The sequence below is a fragment of the Scyliorhinus canicula genome, chromosome 3 (genome assembly GCF_902713615.1).
Source record: "Scyliorhinus canicula chromosome 3, sScyCan1.1, whole genome shotgun sequence".
NCBI classification, from domain to species: domain Eukaryota; kingdom Metazoa; phylum Chordata; class Chondrichthyes; order Carcharhiniformes; family Scyliorhinidae; genus Scyliorhinus; species Scyliorhinus canicula.
Genome location: NC_052148.1, coordinates 60,636,800 through 60,661,212, shown reverse-complemented (window position 1 = coordinate 60,661,212; position 24,413 = coordinate 60,636,800). Strand labels below are relative to the sequence as shown.

The 24,413-nt window shown below is 47.0% G+C and overlaps 1 protein-coding gene across 1 annotated transcript; it reads right to left on the bottom strand.

The window, feature by feature from the left end:
- Positions 1-15,021: 15,021 nt before the first annotated feature.
- Positions 15,022-17,741, bottom strand: rxfp3 (relaxin family peptide receptor 3). Its single transcript, XM_038790611.1, has one exon. It carries the CDS (start codon positions 17,661-17,663, stop codon positions 16,401-16,403), a length of 1,263 nt encoding a protein of 420 aa, XP_038646539.1. The 5' UTR covers positions 17,664-17,741; the 3' UTR covers positions 15,022-16,400.
- Positions 17,742-24,413: the final 6,672 nt, after the last annotated feature.

Below are 24,413 nucleotides of genomic sequence, written 5' to 3'. Positions count from 1 at the left end.
GTTGGATGGCTACCCTCGGGTTGTCCAACTGCTGGTCCTCCTCCCTGTGGGTGTCCGGGAGCCTCTGCTGACTCCTTGAGGAGGAACGGCCGTGAAGGCCGCCATCCTACCAGTGTTGACCACAGGGCATTGACACAAAATCGTCTGTTGCAATCTGGAGACTCATCACGTCACGCGAATTCTGCAGAATCACCAGTCCTCCGTGCCAGTCACTTCTGGTGTCCTTACCTTAGCCCGAAAGATGTGCTTGCGAGGTGAATTGGACATTCTGAATTCTCCCTCTGTGTACCCGAACAGGCGCCATAGTGTGGCGACTAGGGGATTTTCACAGTAACTTCATTGTACTGTTAATGTAAGCCTTGTGACAATAATAAAGATTATTATTAAGATTATTATTATTATTTCTGCACTGGTGGAGGGTGTATGTGAGGGCTGTGATGGCTCTTCTGCTATGTTGTCCTCTGGTTCCTCACCTGAATTATTATCGGAACTGAAGATGAGAGTCTAGCATGTGAGTCCTCTTGGGAGCTTTCCAGAGCTGCCTATGAAAGAGAGAATAGATAATTAATACATGGCAACCGACTTTAAAACAGGACAATGTCCACATAATATGGTGGTCTGAGGGATGAGCTGGTACAGGATTCTCAGTTGGGAGTGTGCCTCCCACCTCATTGTTGGCACAAGCACATTTGATGACCTCTCTGGCCAGCTCTAAGCTTGGTTTCTAAACTGAGAGAGGACTTTGATTTCTGGCACCCCATGCCTGGCCTCGGATCTTGTGCTGTAATTGTGTGTGAGTTTGTCCTGCATAGAGACATGCGGGGATGCTGTAAGCAAGGTGCATGCCAGGGTAGATGTCAAGGATGCCTACCATTTGTGGGTGGTGAGTGGAGCCATGAACGGGATGAGGACGTAAGTCCCACAGGATATGAGGTTAGATGTAGATGTGAAGATGTGTGTGGTGATGTCCCTTGAGCTGGCAATGTGTGAATTACAGTGAATGTGTGATGGGCTTACAAGTGGGCAAGTTAAGAGTGATGAGATGGTTGAGTTACGCTGGTAGCACGGAGGCGATCATTCATCATCTTCCTGCACTGGATGGCTGACCTCTTCTGTCCCATGTTGGTACTGGCCACTGCTGCCACCACCTCCCAAGTCAGGATGGTCATCTTGCTGCACCTCATGTACCCAGAGCCAAGGTAGAGGACATGGTGGTGGGCCTCAACTGTGCCCAGCAGGTGCTTTAGTGAGGTGTCACTGAATTTGGGGGCTTCCATCTTCTTGGATTACATGGGGCCATGCCTTCAGTCTTCAGTGGAGCAGTTCTGGGCTGCTTACATTGAGAAGTCTATGCACAGTTGCACTTTAAATATAGTGCCCAGTGAGGAAGTGGCGAGCTGATGATGGGGCAGATGAATCAGCGACCTGCTATGTTTCCAAGTGTGTATAGTTAATGCGGCAGGGAGCATGCGATACAGTACACGAACCTACCATAGCTGCCACTTGTTTTGTTTTCTAAATTTAGTGTACCCAATTATTTTTTTCCAATAAAGGGGCTATTTAGCATGGCCAATCCACCTACTGTGCACATTTTTGGGTTGTGGGGGTGAAAACCACGCAAACACGGGGAGAATGCGCAAACTCCGCATGGACAGTGACCCAGAGCCTGGTTTGAACCTGGGACCTCGGCGCCGTGAGGCAACAGGGCTAACCCACTGCGCCACCGTGCTGCCCATAGCTGCCACTTGTCACGCACTTTGTGTACTGGGGGAAATCCCACCCATTATTTCTTTCTTGCGGATTCCCAGGGTTGCACATTTTCTAATACTAACAGGTGCTTTGTTCAACTCCTGACTTTTCATCCTCTTTTTCTTCTCATCCCTCGGGTGTCAGAGAACCTCCGTGAAGCAAAGTAAGACATTTCCCCAAACTCTCAACCGACCGCCATCTACATTTATCAGTCAATCACCTCACTTTCCTTGTCATAAAGTCTACGGTTCCTCTTCAAATACTACATTTTTAAAAAGGGTGTGTAGAAACAGAGAGAAATAGTCGCTTACGTGCACAATTTTACAGGTGACAAGTTAAGTTCATAAATTTGTTTTTAAAAAAAATGAGGCAAGGCATGTGCAGGGCATGGGCTAAAAGCTGGCCTAGGAAAGGTCATGGCTGATCGACAGGGGAGGAGGGCGAGAGCCCCCCCCCCCCCCCCCCCCCCCCCCCCCGACCTGGTTGCGTGAAATGTTCGTGGACTGAAAGGGATGGTCAAAAGGGCCCGTGTGTTCGCACACCTGAGGCTGTTAAAAGCGGATGTGGCCAAGCTACAAGAGACACACTTGAAGCTGGGAGACCAATTCAGATTGAAGAAGGATGGGTTGGACAGGTGTATCATTCGGGACTGGACTTTAAAAGAAGGGGGGTGGCCATCCTGATTAACAAGAGGGTCGCATTTTAGGTGGGGAGGATAGAGGCAGACCCGGGGGGCAGACCATAGATTTACTATGGTCAGTGGGAAGCTGGAGGGAATGGCAGTTGTGCTGATAAATATATACGCCCCGAACTGGGATGATGTTGCGTTTGTTAGGAAGGTGCTGGGAAAGATCCCTGACCTGGACTCGCACCAGCTGGTTATGGGGGATGACTTCAACACAGTCCTGGATCTGAGACGGGACAGGTTGAGTTCTAGGTCAGCGAAATAGGAACATAAGAACATAAGAACTAGGAGCAGGAGTCGGCCATTTGGCCCCTTGAGCCTGCTCCACCATTCAATGAGATCATGGCTGATCCTTTTTTTGGACTCGGCTCCACTTTCCGGCCTGAACACCATAACCCTTAATCCCTTTATTCTTCAAAAAACAATCTATCTTTATCTTAAATGAAGGAGCCTCAACTGCTTCACTGGGCAAAGAATTCCATAGATTCACAACCCTTTGGATGAAGAAGTTCCTCCTAAGCTCAGTCCTAAATCTACTTCCACTTATTTTGAGGCAATCACGGGAAAGTCTCAGCGCCCACAGTGGAGATTAGATGCCGGGCTGCAAGCTGACGATAAGATTTGTGAGCGAGTGAGGGAGGCCATCCAGGGGTACATAAAAATCAATGATACGGGAGAGACTGCGACTGGAGTGGTTTGGGAGGCATTGAAGGCAGTTATCAGAGGGGAATTTATTTCAATTCGAGCCCATCGGGAGAAAACTGAGCGGGCGGTGCTGGACAGATTAGTAGGAGAAATCTTACAGGTGGGCAGGAGGTAAGCGGAGTCTCCGAATGAGGAGCTTCTGAGGGAGCGTCAGAGACTCCAAATGGAATTTGGGCTCCTTTCCACAGATAAGGCTGAGGGACAGCTGAGGAGGGCAAAAGGGGCAATATATGAATATGGGGAGAAAGCTAGCAGGATGATGGCACATCAGCTGAGGAAGCAAGAGGCGGCGAGAGAAATAGGGAAAATAAAGGATATGAGAGGGAAGGTAGTGATAGACTTGGCGGTAGTTAATGGCGTGTTTCATGAATTTTATAGTCGATTATATCAGTCGGAACCCCCAGCCGGGGAGGAGGGTATGAATCAATTCCCAGAGAGGCTAGAGTTGGCGAAAATAAATGAGGAGCTGGTGGAAGACCTGGGAGGCCTAATTTGGATCGGAGAGGTGATGGACGGATTGGGGGCAATGCAATCGAGTAAGGCCCCGGGACCTGCCGGATTCCCAGTGGAATTTTATAAAACGTTCTCTGGGTTACTGAGGCCACTCCTGGTTAAGGCTTTTAATGAGTCTCGGGAGCAGGGAGTACTCCCCCCAACGTTATCACAGACATCAAGTTCTCTCTTCCTGAAGCAAGATAAGGACTCGGAGAACTGTGGACCGTACAGGCCAATTTCCCTGTTGAACGTTGATGCTAAATTGCTGGCAAAGATCTTGGCCACTCGAATAGAGATTGCATCCCAGAGGTAATCGGGGAAGATCACACGGGATTTGTGAAGGGCAGGCACCTGATGTCCAATATTAGACGGCTTCTTAATGTTATAATGATGCCAGCGGAGGGAGGGGCGCAATGTTGAGGTGGTAGTAGCCATGGACGCGGAGAAGGCTTTCGACCGGGTGGAGTGGAAGTACCGATGGGACATTTTAGGCAGGTTTGGGTCAGACACGGATTTGTGGATTGGGTCCGGCTATTATATCAGGCTCCGGTGGCAAATGTAAGAACCAACCGAGTCCGGTCAGAATATTTTAGTCTCTACAGTAGGACAAGACAGGGATGTCCGCTCTCCCCATTACTGTTTGCCCTGGCCATAGAGCCCTTGGCAATGGCCCTTAGATCATCAAATGCCTGGCGGGGGATAATGAAGGGGGGTGTGGAGCACAGAGTCACTCTATATGCGGACGATTTGTTGCTCTATGTCACAGACCCGGTGGGGGGGATGGCCGAAATCAAGGAGATACTAGGAGAATTTGGGCGATTTTTAGATTACAAGTTAAATATGGGAAAGAGCGAGATGTTCGTGATCCAGGCACGGGGGCAGGAAAGCAGACTGAGGGAGTTGCCGTTCAGAGTGGTTGAGAGGCGTTTTAGATATCTGGGGTTTCAAGTGGCTAAGAATTTGGGGCAGCTTCATAAGTTAAATCTGGGCAAAGCGGTGGATCAAATGAAAAGGGATTTCTGCAGATGGGACATGCTCCCGCCAACGCTGGCGGGGAGGGTCCAGAAGGTAAAGATCACGGTCCTTCCGAGACTGTTCTTTTTTCAATGTCTTCCGATTTTTAACCCAAAGGCTTTTTTTCAGGAAAATGAGCACGATATTGGATTTTGTGTGGGTGGATAAAACTCCGAGAGTAAAGAGGGCACTCCTGGAACGGAGTCGCGGAGGGGAGGGCTTGGCACTCCCAAGCTTTATTAAGTATTGCTGGGCGGCCAATATATCGATGGTCAGGAAGTCGGTAGTGGGGGAGGAGTCAGTGTGGGAGTGAGTGGAAGCGGCATCCTGTAAGGGTACGGGTTGGAGGCCTTACTGATGGCGCCCCTGCCGTTCTCGTCGGCTTGGTACTCTACCTGCCCTGTGGTGGTGGCAGCCCATAGGGTGAGGGGGCAATGGAGGCAACACATGAGATTGGAGGGGGCGTCAGTGTGGTCACCGATTTGAACAATCACCGGTTTGCCCCTGGGGGGCGGGGGGGCTGGATGGAGGCTATAAGGGATGGCGGCAGATAGGGATTGAGAAATTTGGGGACCTATTGATTCAGGAGGGTTTCCCCACCTTGAAGGCATTAGAGAAGGAGTTTGACTTGCCAGGCGGGAACGGTTTTCGGTACCTGCAGGTACAGGATTTCGTCCAGAGGCCGATTCCTGGCTTCCTTCGCCTCCCTCTGAGGGGGTTACAACATAACGTGATGTTGAAAACAGAGGTTGGAGAGGGGAGGGTCTTGGAGATATAAAAGGAGTTGATGGAGTGGGAAGGGGCTCCTAGCAGACAGGTGAAGAGGGAGTGGGAATAGGAGCTGGGTGGGGAGATACAATTCGAGCTGTGGGAAAAAGCGATTGGGAACATGGTCCAATCAATTAGAACCAGGTACGGGGACCGCCCAAAAGGGCGCGAAGCCCTTGGAGTCTATAAAGTAGAGTCCCCAATTTCAATTCGGTCTTCTTGGCAGGGTCCCTTTGGAAAAGGAACCCACTGGGTCAGGGAGCAATGGCCTCTCGTTCGATCCTGAGACTGCAGGCTTCCAGCTGGTATGGACTAAGGGTTAGGAGCGCCTATCTTGTAGCATGCGTTGACTGGACACTTACTTGTTGGTGTAGCTGCTAGGCAGGTCTCTGTCAAGGGTTGTTTCGAGCTGCTGGGAGACCAAATTAGACCAGCACAGAGCAGGTTAAGAGGAGTTTGGTAAAAGTGGAAAGAGTTGCGAATGGTTTTGATGGACAAAATGAGGAGAAACTGTTTCCAGTGGTAGGGGAGTCAGTAACCAAATGACACAAATTTAAGGGGACTGACAAAAGACCTAAAGGGAAGATGGGAAGACACTTTTTACTCAATCATTTATGATCTAGAATTCATTACCTGACAGAGTAGTGGAATCAGATTTAATGGTAACTTTCAAATGGGAATTAGACATATCCTTGAAAAGGAAAATCTTGCAGGGAAAAGACATGGGGATGGGGCTAACTGGATTGCTCTTTCAGGCACAGTGGGCAGAATGATGGCTGCTGTTTGAGTAAATGCTGCATTTACTGTGCACTATTACTAAATGACAGCAGCTCTGAATTCAGCCAAGGTGAATAAGGCAATGCTGTTTTTTAAATTGTGACATGGGATCTTTTACATCCATCTGACAAGACTTTGGTTTAACCTCTCAACCAAAAAATATTTGCTTTTGATGGTGCAGTAAACCTTTACTATTGTACTAAAATACTATCCTAATCGGGGCATGCAGCTCGATGGTTTACTGACTGTGAGGTAAGACTGTTGTCGACTGAGCAAACTCGACCATTGAAATACTACTTTCCTATGCAAGTAATCTATTGGCAGGTTTTTCGAGCGGGATATAGGTCTGCAGTCTCTATTGTTTTTGTTTCTCTACCTGCAGAAATGTTCACCCTCACTAAATGCATTAATAATAATAATATTTATTGCCACAAGTAGGCTTACATTAACACTGCAATGAAGTTACTGTGAAAATCCCTTAGTTGCCACACTCCGGCGCCTGTTCGGGCACACTGAGGGAGAATTCAGAATGTTCAATTCACCTAACAAGCACGTCTTCCGGGACTTGTTGGGGGGGTGGGGGGGGTGGGGGGGGGGGGGGGGGGGGATGAAATCCACGCAGACACAAGGAGAACGTGCAGACTCTGCACAGACGTGACCCAAACCGGGAATCAAATCCGGGTCCCTGCAGCTGTGAAGCAACAGTACTAATCACTGTGCTACCGTGCCCATGATATGCATGAAGTCACTGGTCGATAGATACAGATTTTGACGTTTACGTTTGATTGTCTTTATGATCAGAACGATATCTCACAATCTTGCATATTTACTGATGGTTGTTAAAATCTCCTAGAAGCTGGTTCTGGAAAGTGCGTATCAGTGCCAGCCGCAAAATATTTGCCAGATAGAACAATGTCAGTTGACTTGTGAGCCAGTTGTTTATCTATTCTATACTTCTGCCCATAGATATTTGCAATATATGCTTATGCGCTCAATTTGAGCTGTTGAAAGATGCAGGCTGTAAATGTTCCACCATCCATCCAACGAAAATGACAGACAATGCAAACCTCCTGCTGCTATTCAGCACCAACAAACTAAGTAATCCAAACATTTGGTAGAAGCCCCATTCTTTGGCATAACAAATTATATCTGTAGGATCAACAGTTTGTTGTGAATCTTGCAGCTGTGACCACTTAAGATCTGCTTCACACAACAAGCAGAATATGCAGGGCTTCCAATTAATAATAATCTTGGTGTTGAGGATTATATGCCTATAAACTTGAACTTTACATAAGACTGCATCAATAAGAATACACTGAATATTTAATGTCAACCGGTTTCTGGCATGATTTACAAATGGTTATCTTAATGATGCCATGACTGGAGTCACTGGGTGAGCATTACTCAGAGGTGTGTTCATCCCCCGTTGCACAAAAGCACAGAACACAAAGGAGAGGGAGAGAACGAAAGATGATGTCCACAGTTGACAGCTGAAGAGCTGGAAACACGTGATTGGCTTGATCATCAAAGATGGGGAGACTGGAAGCTTTCAGCTACCATATGGCAGAATTAAATATCAGCAACCCACACGTCATACAACATTCAACAATGTTAACTTAAGTTCAGATATGAGTGAAATATGATGATCTCCAAAAGTTGCAACATTCTTACCTTGCCAAGACTAATTCATATATTTTCTCTCCACCTTCACCATTACAGCTTCAGGCATTGAATCTACTAAACAATGAATCCTCAGTAAAGTTGATTCGTTCTGAGCATGCACTTTCATAATTTTCATGCAGACCATACACAAGCACAGGCATTGTCACTTTGATGGGTCCAGCTAGACAGATAGTTAGGTTTTCACTTTGGTTCATATCACAAGGCATTAGAAGGATGCCTTTTTTCAGGGAGATTGTGGCTAACTTGATAGAAATTCAATCACAGCACTAAAATGGGTCCATGTCAACATACCATGTGCCTTGGCTTTACACCACCTCACTGATCAGCACCAAACTCTCCAGCAGAGTGGTTGGAATAAAGTGTAGCTGGTCCATGTGAGGAATGATGGCTGCCAGGAATTAAAGTTACAGTGGATAAAGATGCATTATTTGTTGGAATTTACATAGTAGTTATTGATACATATTCTGTATTTTGGATGATGAAGAAACATGACAGACTAAACCAAATTTGTAGAGACTAAAACAACTAATCCATTTTATTTACATTTAAATAATTTACAAAAGCAAATATTTTAGATATGACCAGGATGTCAAGCAGTATTTTAAGATATGTATTAAAGGATTCAATCAATAACACTATTCTTCTTCTGGTTGTTTTTTGCAGTCTCTGGACTGAGTTCACTCAGTACAGTGTGAATACCCAAATTGAACACTCGTGGAGCTCTTGCTCAACATTCTTACAAAGCCAGGAAAGAAAGAAAATACATTTACTTGGCATCTTTCATGTCCTTAGATTGCATCAAATCTTTTCACAGCCGATGGAGCATTTTTGACATTAACAGCTGTTATTAATTTAGCATAAGTGCCTCAAGGCACACAAACATTAATTACAAAGATAACCAATTAATCTTTTTTCTGGTGCTATCAGTTGACGAGTAAATATTAATCAGACTACTGGAGTTATTGTCCTACCCTTCTTCAAATAATACCGTGGAATACTCTATGTCCATCTGCAAGGATTATCTGGGCCTTGCTTTAATTTCTCATTCAAAAGGCAATTAGGTAGCAATGCCTCAGTACAGCAATTAATTATCAGCCTACATTATGTGGGTCTTAAATCTACAGCTTTCTGAGTCAGAAATAAGAATACAGCCACTGATCTTGTGCCTAAATAATTTAGTGGAATTTTTTGAGGACATTACCAGCGCGGTAGATAACGGGGAGCCAATGGATGTGATATATCTGGATTTCCAGAAGGCCTTTGACAAGGTGCCACACAAAAGGTTGCTGCATAAGATAAAGATGCATGGCATTAAGGGTAACGTAGTAGCATGGATAGAGGATTGATTAATTAATAGAAAGCAAAGAGTGGGGATTAATGGGTGTTTCTCTGGTTGGCAATCAGTAGCTAGTGGTGTCCCTCAGGGATCAGTGTTGGGCCCACAATTGTTCACAATTTACAGAGATGATTTGGAGTTGGGGACCAAGGGCAATGTGTCCAAGTTTGCAGACGACACTAAGATGAGTGGTAAAGCAAAAAGTGCAGAGGATACCGGAAGTCTGCAGAGGGATTTGGATAGGTTAAGTGAATGGGCTAGGGTCTGGCAGATGGAATGCAATGTTGACAAATGTGAGGTTATCCATTTTGGTAGGAATAACAGCAAAAGGGATTATTATTTAAATGATAAAATATTAAAACATGCTGCTATGCAGAGAGACCTGGGTGTGCTACTGCATGAGTCACAGAAAGCTGGTTTACAGGTGCTACAGGTGATTAAGAAGGCAAATGGAATTGTGTCCTTCATTGCTAGAGGGATGGAGTTTAAGACTAGGGAGGTTATGCTGCAATTGTATAAGGTGTTAGTGAGGCCACACCTGGAGTATTGTGTTCAGTTTTGGTCTCCTTACCTGAGAAGGACGTGGTAGCACTGGAGGGTGTGCAGAGGAGATTCACTAGGTTAATCCCAGATCTGAAGGGGTTGGATTACGAGGAGAGGTTGAGTAGACTGGGACTGTACTCATTGGAATTTAGAAGGATGAGGGGGGATCTTCTAGAAACATATAAAATTATGAAGGGAATAGATAGGATAGACGCAGGCAGGTTGTTTCCACTGGCGGGTGAAAGCAGAACTAGGAGGCATAGCCTCAAAATAAGGGGAAGTAAATTTAGGACTGAGTTTAGGAGGAACTTCTTCACCCAAAGGGTTGTGAATCTATGGAATTCCTTGCTTAGTGAAGCAGTTGAGGCTCCTTCATTAAATGTTTTTAAGGTAAAGATAGATAGTTTTTTGAAGAATAAATGGATTAAGGGTTATAGTGCTCGGGCTGGAAAGTGGAGCTGAGTCCACAAAAGATCAGCCGTGATCTCATTGAATGGTGGAGCAGGCTCAAAGGGCCAGATGGCCTACTCCTGCTCCTAGTTCTTATCTTCTTGTGACCTACACCTGAGATCTATGAGCTTAGAAAAGTCAGAAATAACCTGATTTTGTTTCTCTTCATTTTGTTATTGGAAATTTTTTGATGTAGATATTTATCTTACTGGTGCAAAAACACAGACATTCTGCACTAATGGGGAAACATTTATTGTAAATAAGTTTACATTATACATGGCTTTTACATATAACCATAAACGTTTTGTACATGTGAGAAGAGTTGGTAGTCTTCTGAGAGTCTGACATCAAACTATAATGAACGTCTCAAACAAAACTCCAGCCACACAATTTATTTGCTATGACAGATATTAGGGTTTCACACTGCTTAGTGTAATGATGTTACATCTTCTAAGAGGGACCCATATGTATATTAGGATGAGATAACTCAACCTGGTATAAACCAGGGCCTGGATTTTGGTGAAGAAAACAATGGTGTATCATCAATTCTCACCATTATTAATGTCTACGTCAGCCAGAAAGTTGTGGTGGGGGACAGATTCCTGTGGTCTCAGTTGCATCACAGACTTATTTTTTGAATCTTGAGATTCACAAACCACTGAAGCATTAGCTGCTTTTTGGGCAGTATCAATAAATGCACAGGCTATTCAATACATCAGCATGCTAGTCTCATCAGGTGGTTAAATGTAAATCAGGGAGAATCATGCATAAAGATCAGTATAGTGTCACTCATTTGAGACTGAATACCATAAGATCTGCAAGGTAATAAAAGTTTTTTTTTATAAAATCTTCTTTTGCTATACATGTTTTGCTTACATAAAGGATGGCCAGTGCCACAATAACAACAAAATGTCATTGACTAAATGCTTGACTTTCACCCTTCAGATGTTAATCTATTTCTTAATACAAAATGTAAAAAACAATGATTACCACATCTCTTTGCAAACTTTATGGTATAGACTTAGAAACACACTGATGTGCGGTATATATTCATTTTCTTTCACTTTTTGGTTGATGATAGCACCAGGGCACTTGTAGGATGTGTTAATTTTACAAACTTGCTATTCAGGAAACCAACGGAATTAGGTTGCACTGCCTGTTTTACACCCCACAATATGTTACATTACATTTACATTCAAAGGTGTAAACCTAGCATTGCACCTGATCCCATAGATTTCTAAAATGACAAGTTAATATTGACCTCCAAGTGTGCCTCAAATTGTTTTGTAGAAAATAAGTGTCTTCTCCATTCTCTTGAAGCCCCAGTATAGATTCTTGGGTACTTACTAACCTATGGTATATCAAACAAATGTTTTTTCATGTTAATATGAACAGTGAATGTGACTGGTTACCTCATTGTTTTATTCATCATGGGATGTGTGTGTTGCTGGCTAGGTCAGCATTTATTGCCCATTCCTAATTGCCTTTGAGGTGCTGATGATGTGCTACCTTCTTGAACCACTGCAGTCGATGTAGTGCAGGAACACCCACAGTGCTGTTAGGGAGAGAGTTCCAGGATGTTGACCTAATGACATTGGAAGAATAATGATCATAGATACAAATCAGGATTGTGTGTGGCTTGGAAGGGAACCTCCTGGTGGTGGTGTTCTCCTGCATTTGCTGCTCTTGTAATTCTAGATAGTGGTAGTCATGGGTTGGGTAGGTGCTGTCTAAGGAGCCTTAGTGAATTCCTGCAGTGCATCTTGTAGATGGTACATACTGCTGCTACTGTGCGTTGGTGTGTAAGGAGTTAATGTTTGTGAATGGGGTACCAGTCGAGCAGGCTCTTATGTCCTGGATGAGTGTTGTTGGAGCTGTACTCATCCAGGCAAGTGGAGAGTGTTCCATTACACTCCTGACTTGTGCTTGACAGGCTTTGGGGAATTGGGAGATGGGTTACTCTCCACATAATTCCCAGTCTCTGACCTGCAATGAAGATGAATACACCTGTCTTCACATAATATATCCATGAGCATACTTTCAGTAAGAAACCCTGGATAGTGATGTGAAGTCAGTAAAGATTATTCTAAAGGTACTGAGATGAATTATGATAGCCTAAAAAAAAACTCTTCCGTTTGAATGTTCTCTTCTGCATGTCCTTAATGTTAAAAAAGGTGCTGGTGCTGTATCTGCATTAAAGTGAGAAATATCTTCATTCTCACATCTGATTAAACTGCTTGTTTTTGACCTGCACAAAATTACATTTCTTTATGAGTAAAATGATTTATTTCTGTCAGTTTGACAGCCTTTTATGCCCCCCCCCCAGACCAGTTTCCCATCTTTTACTTTCTGTAAACTGGAACTCATTCAAACCTCTGCTGCCTGTACCCCAACTCCCACCTTGCCCCATCCACCCCTTTGGTTGTTCACCTGCAGTGACTTTCAGTCCAGCAACAGCTCAGATTTTAAGTTTTCATTTTTGTATTTTACCCCACCTCCCTAATTGCCTGCAATCCTTCAAGAACAGGCTGGTATTTTCTGCCGTGGGATGTGCAGTGGGCCAGAGGAAAATCCGTTGACTTTCAGTGGGGTCGGAAAATCCCCGCAGTGTGTGGGGATGGAAACTCCTGGCCACTGCCTCCCTGTATTTCTACTGTCGTGAGCATTTCAGATTGTTCTCGCTCCATCTTTGATGGCATTACCTTTATCAGGCTAGACCTAGTAATGACCTTTGATCTGGCAGCAGCACAATAAGGGAAATTTTTACTTTCTTCAAAATGTCCAGGAAATTTGTCATTGGTTTTGACAATGTTTGAAAAGGACTTTTAAGACTTTGCATCAATCAGAAAGGGATCAATTGCAATTTTCTTGGATGATAGAAAATACCGGTCCATGTGACCTACTGACACTTGACCTAGATGCAGTATCAACAGGGAGGAAATTAAGACCAGAAGCCATGTGGCTGGCAGGCAGAAAAAGATAGCTATGAGCAGAGACGCTGGGACCAGAAGACTTTTAGTGCATAGATGCAAATGCAAAAAAAAAAATCAGAGACAGAAAAAGGAATACAGAGAATTATTGTGAGGAGGAGAAGAAACAACTCGTTTGCAGGAGGAGGTCAGTTTTTCTGCCTTGAGGAGCTCTTGGGGTTACTGTGCGAGTTGGCTAAAAAGGCTTAAAACCTCTAAATGTTTGTGAGTAGTAGCTAAAGAACTGGCTGTTTCCTCAAAGTGACCAAAACATGAACCAGTGTGTCATTAGCTGCATGGTTGAAAGGGAACTCATGAAAGTTACAATGTCAGGGCTGTTATTACCCATGGGAAAGAGGCTTCGTAGAATTATACCTTCCTGATAATAATTATACCCATGAAAGTCAAAAGTGAAAACTATCATCAGATAGGAATCTTAATCCAACCTGTGTTAATAAAGAACAGTATATTGTGGAAATGTATAGCCACATAGTGCCACATGTATGCAGGAAGTGATGTGAATATTTGTGAATGTGCAAGACATTGTTCTGTTGTATTGACTACTTAAAGAGATGTTTACTTTTTTTATTTGGAATATAATTTGCCTGTTAATTCATGTGTAATTTGCATTGGTTCTGGTTCCTATTAATGTAAAGGTTACAAAAAGTGGAATCCAAAAGTGGAATTTGGGGACCATTCAGTAAATGTGCAGCACAGTAGAACAGTGGCTAGCACTATGGCTTCACAGCACCACGGTCTCAGGTTCGATTGCCGGCTTGGGTCACTGTCTGTGCAGAGTCTGCACGTTCTCCCTGTGTCTGCGTGGGTTTCCTCCGGCGCTCCGGTTTCCTCCCACAAGTTCCGAAAGATGTGCTGTTCGGTAATTTGAACATTCTGATTTCTCGCCGGAATGTGGCGACTAGGGGCTTTTCACAGTAACTTCATTGCAGTGTTAATGTAAGCCTATTTGTGACAATAAAGATTATTATTATAAAATGTTGCTTTGCTGGTTAATGATTTCCCCACAGGGATCATAACAGCTATCAGCTCTGGAATTCCCTCACTAAACCTCCCAACTTTTCTATCCTCTCTTCCTTTATAGCACTCCTTAAATGTATACCTTTGACCAATCAGTTGTTCACCTTTGCTAACATCTCCTTTATAAAGTTCTGAGTCCATTTATTCTCATGATCTTGTCTCTTGTGTAGTTTTACTAAAAGGTACGAAATAAATGCAACTTACTGTTATTCTTTTAAGCACTGGCATTAGGCTGCAGTTAAAGTGCAGGATCACAAAGAGTAAGAATTGAAAAAAGCTATGGGGTGGAAGTTAGGATTTGCACACTAGGCAAATTTTCATCAAGCATTTAGATATCTGTTACTCACAAGCAATATTTATTTTTAAATTGAATGGTACAGAAGGGAATATCTATTCTTCTGCATCCATTAAACCCAGTTTTCGTTTTTTTAAGTGGCTAGGAAGTTGCATGGAAACAATGAGCATATTTTTAAAATTAACTTCAGCCTGCTGCCACTAAACATCATCAACATGCACCCAAGAACTATTCACTTCAGCTTGCTGCCACTAACATCATCAACATGCACCCAAGAACTAGTTATAGCAATATAAATATAAAGCAGCTTGCGAAACATTTCATTTTGATATATAATACATTCAAGGACCCCTAACTTCAAATGAAGAATGGTACTTTTGACTACAGTTCTACTCCATCCAGTGTGAAGTCCAAACTGTGCAAGAGTACATCCTGGAGAAGCTAGTGCCCTTCACAGTCAAATTGTGAGCCTGTCTCTTGAATGATACTACTACTGAGTATGTACCAATGCATATCTGAAACTGTTTTACAACAGTATGAGAGGTAGTATAACAATGCTAAATTAATGAAGTATTTAACACTATAATCCTCTTTCTAATAAACAATTGTATATTACAATTAATGTTTTCAAATGATTTTGTTTCATGATTTGTTTAATTTACAATATAAGTGCAAGAAGTGGTGAATACTTGTGTAATAACCTCCTGAATCTTTCGGCACTGACACTACAGTCTGATTAAGAAGTATATAATTATTATAAAGTTGTTCCAGAATCCGTGAAACAGTATAGATAGGATGCTCCTTCAGACCCGATTGGCCGAATGGCCTCCTTGTGCATTATAGGGATTCCATGGTATTATCATGGACCATTATATGCAGATTCAGAATAAAGAAGCTAACTTCTAATAAACAACTTATCCGTAGAAGAGCAGTTTTAGTATGCAGCATCTAATGTTCAGTGTGCCCTGGAGTAACCGCAATTATTGTGTCGGTTCTACGGAATATTATTGTCAAATAATATTGAATTTGGCACCATAACCAAATCTGTGTCAGGAGCTCCACAGTTTGGAGCGATTTAGATGACAGGTCTGTCATGTAGGATGCGAAAGATGATTGGTTTTAAAGGTGGGGTCGACAGTAATCAGTATCTTGGACTCAAAAGGCAAGTAGAACAGGTACGCCGAAGATTAAACTGTCATGTGGACACATAGACTGCATTTAGAATTGAAAACAATTCTGTGCAGATCCGGATTCTGTGAGGCTGTGAACACTACTGTCGCTGCTGCTTCCCCCGATGGCCAATTGTTATTCTATACGAAATGCAGAATCAAATTAATTAATTTGCTGTTCGGAATAAATGAAAACAAACATGCAATTGAAGTTTGGGGGCTAATTATATTTCGTAACATAGTTTTTAACCTCCACAAACTTTTTTTAACAAAGTGAAATCAATGTTTCCAACGTGCAAACTATTTTTTTAAACAAAAGCGCGAGTACCTAATGCCGTGGGTTTTGATGCTGTTAAACCCTGCTGTTGGACTCAACCTGATTGCTGGTACTATACAGTCTTATTAGTTTTGTGATGACTGTTGACTGGTTTCTGTTGTTAATTCGCTGATAGCCTGCTGCCCGCTGCAGATAAAGAGATTTTATTTTACCGTTAAGGCAAACTTTTCACTTCAGGAATTGTCGCTGTTGCGGTTTCAGCTGCAATAACAATGAACCCACGGCCACTTGGATCATCAAGAGTAGAACCACGAGGGCAAAACAAAAATGAGAAGCATTGTTTAAGAGTGTGAACCGACTGCGAGTTAACCCGAGGCAGACTCAATGATCCTTTGGGAATGACTTGAGGAAGGTGAGTAAATGAACGCGCCTCACTGGAGAGAGCTCTCAGGAGCGCGGTTCACCAGAGTTGGCGGGAAGGATGTCATATCGCCCATTGCACATCACCACCCCTGGGGGACAGTACAGGAGCTCTGGCTGCACTGGCTTCGCCGGAATTATGGCGCGTCCCTGAGCATCCTGCTCTGGCTTGCTGGAGGCTGTGAACGGGCGCATATGTATGATGGTCGGGGAGGTCATCCTCCAAAACATGTCCTTCAGCGCCTTCCTAAACTCTCTCCTCATCAGGCAGTAGAGAATAGGGTTGAGGCAGCTGTTGGTGTGAGCCAGGCAGACGGTAATGGGGAAGATGTAGGACTGCGTGATGTAGTACTCGTAGCTGAATTGAAGGGCGTTGAGTTTGAGCAGGACTCCCCACAGGGTCAAAGCCTGGTTGGGGAGCCAGCACAGGAAGAAGGAGAGGACGACAATGGTGACGGATTTGGTCACCTTGGACCTCCTGTTGGTGCTGGAGCTGCATACCTTCCTGTTGGTCACATACCGCAGGAGGAGCAGGTAGCACACTGTGATGAGGACAAGAGGAATGAGAAAGCCCAGCAGCATCTTCTGAATCTGGTAGAGGCCAAGCCAGAACTCGCCAGAGCCGTTCTGGTCGGGGAACTTCAGCAGGCAGAACTCCTCGTTGGAGTAGGTAGTGGTGGTGGAGAAGACGGCGTGGGGGATGGTGGCTAGGATAGCAGACACCCAGATCAGCAAGCTCATCCACTTAGCGGAGCAGCCGGAAAATCGCCTCTTGGGCTTCAGTGCGGACGCTACTGACCAATACCTGGCGATGCTCATGGCAGTCAGGAAGAAGACGCTGGCGTACATATTCATAACGGTGACCGAGGAGACTATCTTACACATGACCTTGCCAAAGGGCCAGCTAAAGTCCAGGGCAATGTCCACTGCCCAGAACGGCAGGGTCAAGACGAACTGAAAATCTGTGGCTGCCAAGCTGGTCACGAACAGGTTAATGGAGGATTTCTTCCAGCCTTGCCTGCTCTTCATGAGGTACAGCACCATGACATTGCTGACCAAGCCCAGAGCGCACACCACCGAGTACACGATGGAGATGGTGATCCTGACAGCGGCAGAGCCGTCCCCAATGATCCCCTGCTCGTCCACCTCCAAATACTTCAATTCGCTCAGTGACTGGTTGCTTCTGTTGGACATGGGGAGTTTGCCCAGGGAGGTCTCCTGGCTGCCCCTGTCTACCATGGCTCCCTCCAGTGCCGCCGACTGGTTTCCCGGGAGGAGACTGACATCCATCCCATGTTTCTCTTTCCCTGGGATCAGGGGTCGCTCTTCACACTCCTTCCCATCCTTCTCATTGGAACTGGCCCCAGAACGGAAAGTCCTCAACTAGGCAGCAAGAGGCACTTTTATATCTCGTCACATTGCTCCGGCAGCTGAGAGGTTGGACGTGTGCGTGTGCCCTCCCCTTCCCAGAGCGGCAGTGCCTGATTGGAGTAGCTCCCTTCGCTGTGGGTGGGGTGTGTTTACACGTTATTATATGAATGGGAGGGAGGGGGGGAAGGGGTCCACGGTCGCAACTTCAGTCGTCCTCTTTGAAAAGCACCGAGCAGCTCATTTTAAACTGTAATTAGTGCACATCGATGTATCTGAGTGAGTTAGTGCAGGGAGGTGGGGCTGGATGCAGTGAGAGGGACTTCGACTTCTCCAACTGAAACATCACTTTGTTACGATTGGCATCAACATTTCAGGCTAGGACTGGACGAATCGATTACATTCACACACACACACGCAGCGTAAGTTGGAGACCGTGGCTGCTCAGTACATGTTTTGGATGCTCTTTCTAACGGACATCTTTTGAAAGGATCAGAAGTAAATCTGTCCTCTTACATTTCGGTTTGAAGTGCCAAAGACCCGAAGCCGGGATCCTTGCGGGTACACTCCGGGACGCGGTGCCGCCCCCTGGGTTTTAAACTGCCCACATGAACTTGGCCGGTTATGGGGCGATAGGTTCTGTTCGAAACAGATACACTTTTTACTCATTTTCCTGGTAACAATTCCACATCGTTTGGTCCTGGCGGTTCCTCGTTTCCCCTAAAATCTTGTCTTGCTCCAACTTTATGTCAATGCAAAGGTTGTTGTTTTGTGTTGTGTTGATGAACACTGACTCCCCGGATTGGACTCAACCATTAAAATGTAGCCATTAGTATTAATGTGGGCATTGAAATCAGACCATTCGTGTTTATTTTATGCTCATCTCTACCTATTCTTATTCACTGGGTCCCATCAATTAAATACCTCCCGCCAGCCCCTCTGCCATTGGTGAGAAACACCAGGTTAAAGTCCAACAGGTTTGTTTAGAATCACTAGCTTTCGAAGCGCAGCTCCTTCCTCAGGTGAGAAACTTGGAGCAAATGGTGGGCAGGGTAAAGGAGAGAGCGAAAGAAGCCGGCGGAGATAAAGCTTCTGCAGTCAGTCAGCACCTGGAAAAAGGCGGGCAGATGGAAGATTACACTTCAGCCCTCACCATCTGCCGTGAGAATGGGTTAACAAATGGCCACAGAGTGAGGGAAGCACATGGACAATAATTTCAATCGTTGCTCTCACGTTTTTGCTGCCCCATTTCTAGTCACTTTCCACATGGTCTGTTTTTGGAATCTTTCTTTGCAAACAACATTAAATTGAGCAAAAGGAAAATCAGCAGACGTCATCTGGATGTTTGCGGTCTGCGTTTTCATTCAGAGTCCGGTTTATGTTGGCGGCGTTAGTTATTCAAGGTGATCGCTTTCTTTAAAACTCTTTTAAGTCAGGGTTCAATATTTAACCTGGGCTTTCGAAAGAATCCTAGAAAGGCTTCCGTTTTGGAAACTATTTTTGTGCGGTGTCTCATTTGATATAAACGCGCGGGAAAGTAAATGGTTTGGTGTCCATTTGCTGCTCCTGCAGTCCTGTAAGTTAAACTGAGGTCAGTGTCTTGTCCAATTAGTGTTACCATTTAAACTAAGCGCTAGGCTTGCTGACAGCCCCTTGAGAACACGCTACTTTCATTCTTGGGACCCAGTGAAAACGAGGAGAAGCAAAGGAAAGCTGGAACGTGAAATCAGACATAAATCAGGCAGGGAGAAAGGGAATGATCAGAACAGGGGATGATTATTTTGTGGTGGTGTGAATGTGAGCACAGCCGGCCATTCCGATAGCCACAGCTCCTTGGGGCATGCATGAGCTGCTCAGAGGAAAATAATTCTCAATAAAGGCAGAGTTCAGCTCTCTCTCCTTCCATTCTGATAGTTTCTCTGTGAGCAGAGATTATGCTGTCAGTTCCTCTGCTGGTTGCGAACGAAGCACTGCCCAGTAGTTCTTCCCACTCACTTAATTGACAATTCGCCCCTTTTTCAATTAGGCTTTCAAAAGCCCCCCCCCCCCGCCCCCCTCTCTGCCTCCTTGAGATTGAGTTCCATAACTGAGTTGTGAAAAAGCAGTCTGCTCAGCAAACCCGATACTGGGCATGTGTCCAGACAGCGGAGCTGATTGTACATGACCATGGCTGTCAATTAATTGAGACTTCGGTGAGGGTGATGAAAGTTAGATCACTGTCTTCCTGCTCACATCCTGCTTGAAAAAGAACTAGGGAAAAGAAGATTTTAAAAAGTGAAGAGCGATGGGAAGATCTAGCAAAGAACTCAGACGGTGGTGGCATGGTGTAATTTAATTGTAGCTTTGTGCCAGGACGAATAGAGAGAGGGCAGCGTTGTCCTGCTACATTACTGCAGATCTCAGGCAGGATGACCAGGCCATTGTGTCCCTGTGTTTGGGAAAAGGTCCCCTTCACGATTAGGGACCAGGACACAGGAGACAGATGAGGACCAGCTGCAGTACCCTCTCAATGTAGTGCAGGCTAAAGATTGAGCATAGCTTTGAACAGATTTCGACTTCCTTGCAAAGGGGGCTGAGGGGGCAGAAATGGGGATGAAGAGAATTCTCAACATCCCCCACCTCCCCCCACTCTGGCACTTTTGCACTGCAGTTTGTAGCATGTGGGGCTCAGGGTTTACCTGGTGGCAGGTTGGAGGGGGTAGGTTAACCTTTGTGGGAGGCCTTGGGTGACCAGCCCCCCCCCCCCCCCAACCACACTCCGTGGATCTGAAGTCCCAAGTGTTTGCCTAATTGACCCTTTGAAAATTGAGATTGGCCTGCGATCAATATTTGTGGTAAAGCAGTCCATATCCTAATAAAACAATGCATAAAGACATTCCTTCAAATTGACTTTTGACTTCTGCAATAATGCTCTCGTACTGTTCCAATATTTATGCTCCTCATCACAGGATTGCCAGTTCACCTCAGTTCATCAATTCAGAATTCTCGACTTCCGGTTGCGGCTATGCGGAGCTAAGCCGCACGTTCGGCAGCTCCCGCTACTTAAGGACTTTTGGGCCGATTTGAGGGCCCCAAACGGCGCTGTCTCGACGAATCCCGGTGGGGGAAGGTGTCTAGAGGAGCATTCCCCATAATTTATGGTGCTCACCCGGAGTGGGGCAAAGGAAAAAGCTGCAGCAGCTCCCCAAGCAAAGCGGGGTAGAAGGCCAAAATGGCGGCCGGCGGAACACCCGAGGACTGGTGGAAGTGGGCGCAGGAGCAGCAAGCCTCTCTTCTGCGCTGTTTTGCGGAGCTGAAGGCTGAGTTGCTGGACTCCCTGAATGCGACTACCAACAAGCTGCTTGGAGCTCAGGCGGCCCAGGAGGTGTCCATTCGGGAGTTGCAGCAGCAGGCCGCTGAGCGGGAGGAGGAGGCCGTGGTCCTCGTGGGGAAAGTGGAGTTGCACGAGGCACTTCACTGCTTGGAGGAGCTGGACGTTCGCACGAGGCGAAAGAATTTGAGGATCCTTGGCCTGGCGGAGGGGCTGGAGGGGTCAGATCTCCCGTCGTACGTGACCACAATGTTGAGCTAGTTGATGGGAGCGGGGTCCTTCCATTTGCCCCTGGAGCTTGAGGGAGCTCACAGAGTGCTGGCCAGGAGGCCTAAGGCAAATGAACCCCCGTGGGCGGTGCTGGTGTGGTTCCATCGATTCAGCGACCGGGAGTGTGTGCTGCGCTGGGCCAAGAAAGAGAGGAGCAGCAAGTGGGAGAATTCGGTAGTGCGAATCTACCAGGACTGGAGTGCGGAGGTGGCAAAGCGGCGGGCCGGGTTCAACCGGACGAAGGCGGTGCTGCATGCCAAGCAGGTCAGATTTGGAATGCTGCAGCCTGCGCGTCTGTGGGTGACGTATAAGGACCGGCACCACTACTTCGAGTCCCCGGAGGAGGCGTGGGCCTTTGTACAGGCGGAGAAGCTGGACTCGAACTAGGGTCTGGGGACACACTATGGCCGTTGCTGTTTTCGCTGTTGCTGTTCTTCAATTTTGACACGTGTTTTTTATGCTGGTTTTCTTTTTGCTCTGTTTCCGGGTGGGTCTGTCTGTTGGGTATGGGTGTGGGGAATGTTGGGGGTTTGTATTTTATATGTTCTCTTCTGTACGGGGCTGGGGGTTGGGGTGAAACTGGATTTTTGGGAGCAGCGTCAGAAGGGTGGGGTGTGGCAGTGTGAAAGCGCGGGCTTTCCTCTGGTTTCCCGCGCTGCGGGGCAGGGGGGGCGGAGCTGGCGGTGGGGACGTAGCCTCTACTGGTTTTCTTTCCCGCGCTGAAGCGGTGCCAAGGAGGTGTGGCAAGAGGGGGATGACCCCATGCCGGGAGGGGATGGGTTTTGGCGGGAGCTGCCGGGGTCAGCAGAAGTCAGCTGACTCACGGAAGTACCATGGAGGGTGCGTCGCAGCTAGGAGGGGTCCTAGCCTGGGGGGGGGGGGGGGGGGGGGGAGATACCGGGTTGCTGCTGGAATGACCAGGAAGGAGCTGGCATGGGCCGGGGGGGTAGAGGAGAGGCGTTATCGCCATGGGGAATGGGTCAGGCGGGGCGAGCTGGCCTGGGGCGAGCAGTCGATAAGCTATGGCTAGCCGGCGAGGGAGGGAGGCGGGTTGCCCTCTGATCCAGCTGATTACCTGGAACGTGAGGGGGCTGAATGGGCCGGTTAAGAGAACTAGGGTATTTTCTCATCTGAAGGGGCTGAAGGCGGACGTGGCTATGCTCCAGGAGACCCACTTGAAGGTGGCGGACCAGGTTCGTCTGAGGAAGGGGTGGGTGGGGCAGGTTTTTCACTCAGGATTGGACACGGAGAACCAGGGGGTGGCGATTCTGGTGGAGAAGAGGGTGGCGTTCGAGACGGCTGAGGTGGTGTCGGACAAGGAGGGCAGATATATTATGGTGAAGGGTAGGCTGCAGGGAGAGAAGGTGGTGCTGGTTAATGTATATGCCCCAAATTGGGATGATGCTGGCTTCATGAGGTGCTTGTTGGGCCGCATTCCGGACCTGGAGGCAGGGGGCCTGATCATGGGGGGAGACTTTAACACAGTGCTGGATCCCCCACTGGACCGGTCCAGTTCAAGGACGGGTAGGAGACCGACGGCGGCCAAAGTGCTGAGGGGTTTATGGACCAGATGGGAGGGGTGGATCCCTGGAGGTTTGGGAGGCCGAGAGCGCGGGAGTATTCCTTTTTCTCCCATGTCCATAGGGTTTATTCCCGAATAGATTTTTTTGTCCTGAGCAGGGGATTGATCCCGAAGGTGCAGGATGCCGAGTATTCGGCCGTAGCAATTTCAGACCATGCTCCGCACTGGGTTGACCTGGAGATGGGGGAGGCGCGGGACCAGCGCCCGCTCTGGCGCCTGGATGTGGGGATGCTGGCTGACGAGGAGGTGTGTAGGAGGGTCCGGGGAAGTATTGAGGGGTATCTTGATACCAACGACACGGGGGAGGTACGGGTGGGAATGGTCTGGGAGGCTCTGAAAGCAGTGATCTGGGGGGAGCTGATCTCCATCCGGGCCCACAGGGAAAGGAGGGAGAGGAAGGAGAGGGAGAGACTGGTGGGGGAGCTCCTGGATGTGGACAGGAGATACGCGGAGGCACCGGAGGAGGGGTTGCTGGGGGAACGGCGTAGTTTGCAGGCCAAATTTGACTTGTTGACCACCAGAAAGGCGGAGACACAGTGGAGGAGGGCGCAGGACGCGGTATATGAGTATGGGGAGAAGGCGAGCAGGATGTTGGCGCATCAGCTCCGTAGGCGAGATGCGGCTAGGGAAATTGGTGGAGTGACGGATAAGGGTGGGAATGTAGTGCAGAAGGGGACAGAAGTAAATGGGGTCTTTAGGGACTTCTACGAGGAACTGTACCGGTCGGAACCTCCGATGGGGAGAGGGGGAATGGAGAGCTTCATGAACAGGCTATGTTTCCCAAGGGTTCAAGACAAGCTGGTAGAGGGCTGGGGGCGCCGATAGAGTTGGAGGAGCTAGTCAGGGGGATTGGACAAATGCAGTCAGGTAAGGCGCCGGGGCCGGACGGGTTCCCGGTGGAATTTTATAAAAAGTATGCGGATCTGGTGGGCCCCCTGTTGGTGCGAGCCTTCAATGAGGCACGCGACGATGTCGTGGGCACTGATCTCGCTGATCCTGAAGCGGGATAAGGACCCCTTGCAGTGTGGATCATACAGGCCTATCTCGCTCCTCAATGTTGACGCTAAGTTGCTGGCGAAGATCCTGGCCATCAGGATAGAGGACTGTGTGCCAGGGGTGATACACGAGGATCAGACAGGATTTGTCAAGGGACGGCAGCTCAACACGAATGTGCGGAGACTGCTAAATGTTATTATGATGCCGGCAGTGGAGGGGGAGGCGGAGATAGTGGTGGCGCTGGATGCAGAGAAAGCATTTGATGGAGTTGAGTGGGGGTACCTGTGGGAGGTGCTGGAGCGGTTCGGATTCGGGGAGGGATTCATCAAATGGGTGAGGCTGCTCTACGCGGCTCTGATGGCGAGTATAGTTACCAATGGAAGGAGATCGGAGTACTTTAGGCTCTACCGTGGGACCAGGCAGGGGTGCCGCCTGTCCCCCTTGCTCTTTGCATTGGCGATTGAACCTTTGGCTATGGCGTTGAGGGAGTCAGGGAGATGGAGGGGTCTGGTGC

Bases quoted from the DNA above. Each gene is read 5' to 3' on its own strand.
- rxfp3 (XM_038790611.1), bottom strand. From the start codon at position 17,663: ATGGATGTCAGTCTCCTCCCGGGAAACCAGTCGGCGGCACTGGAGGGA.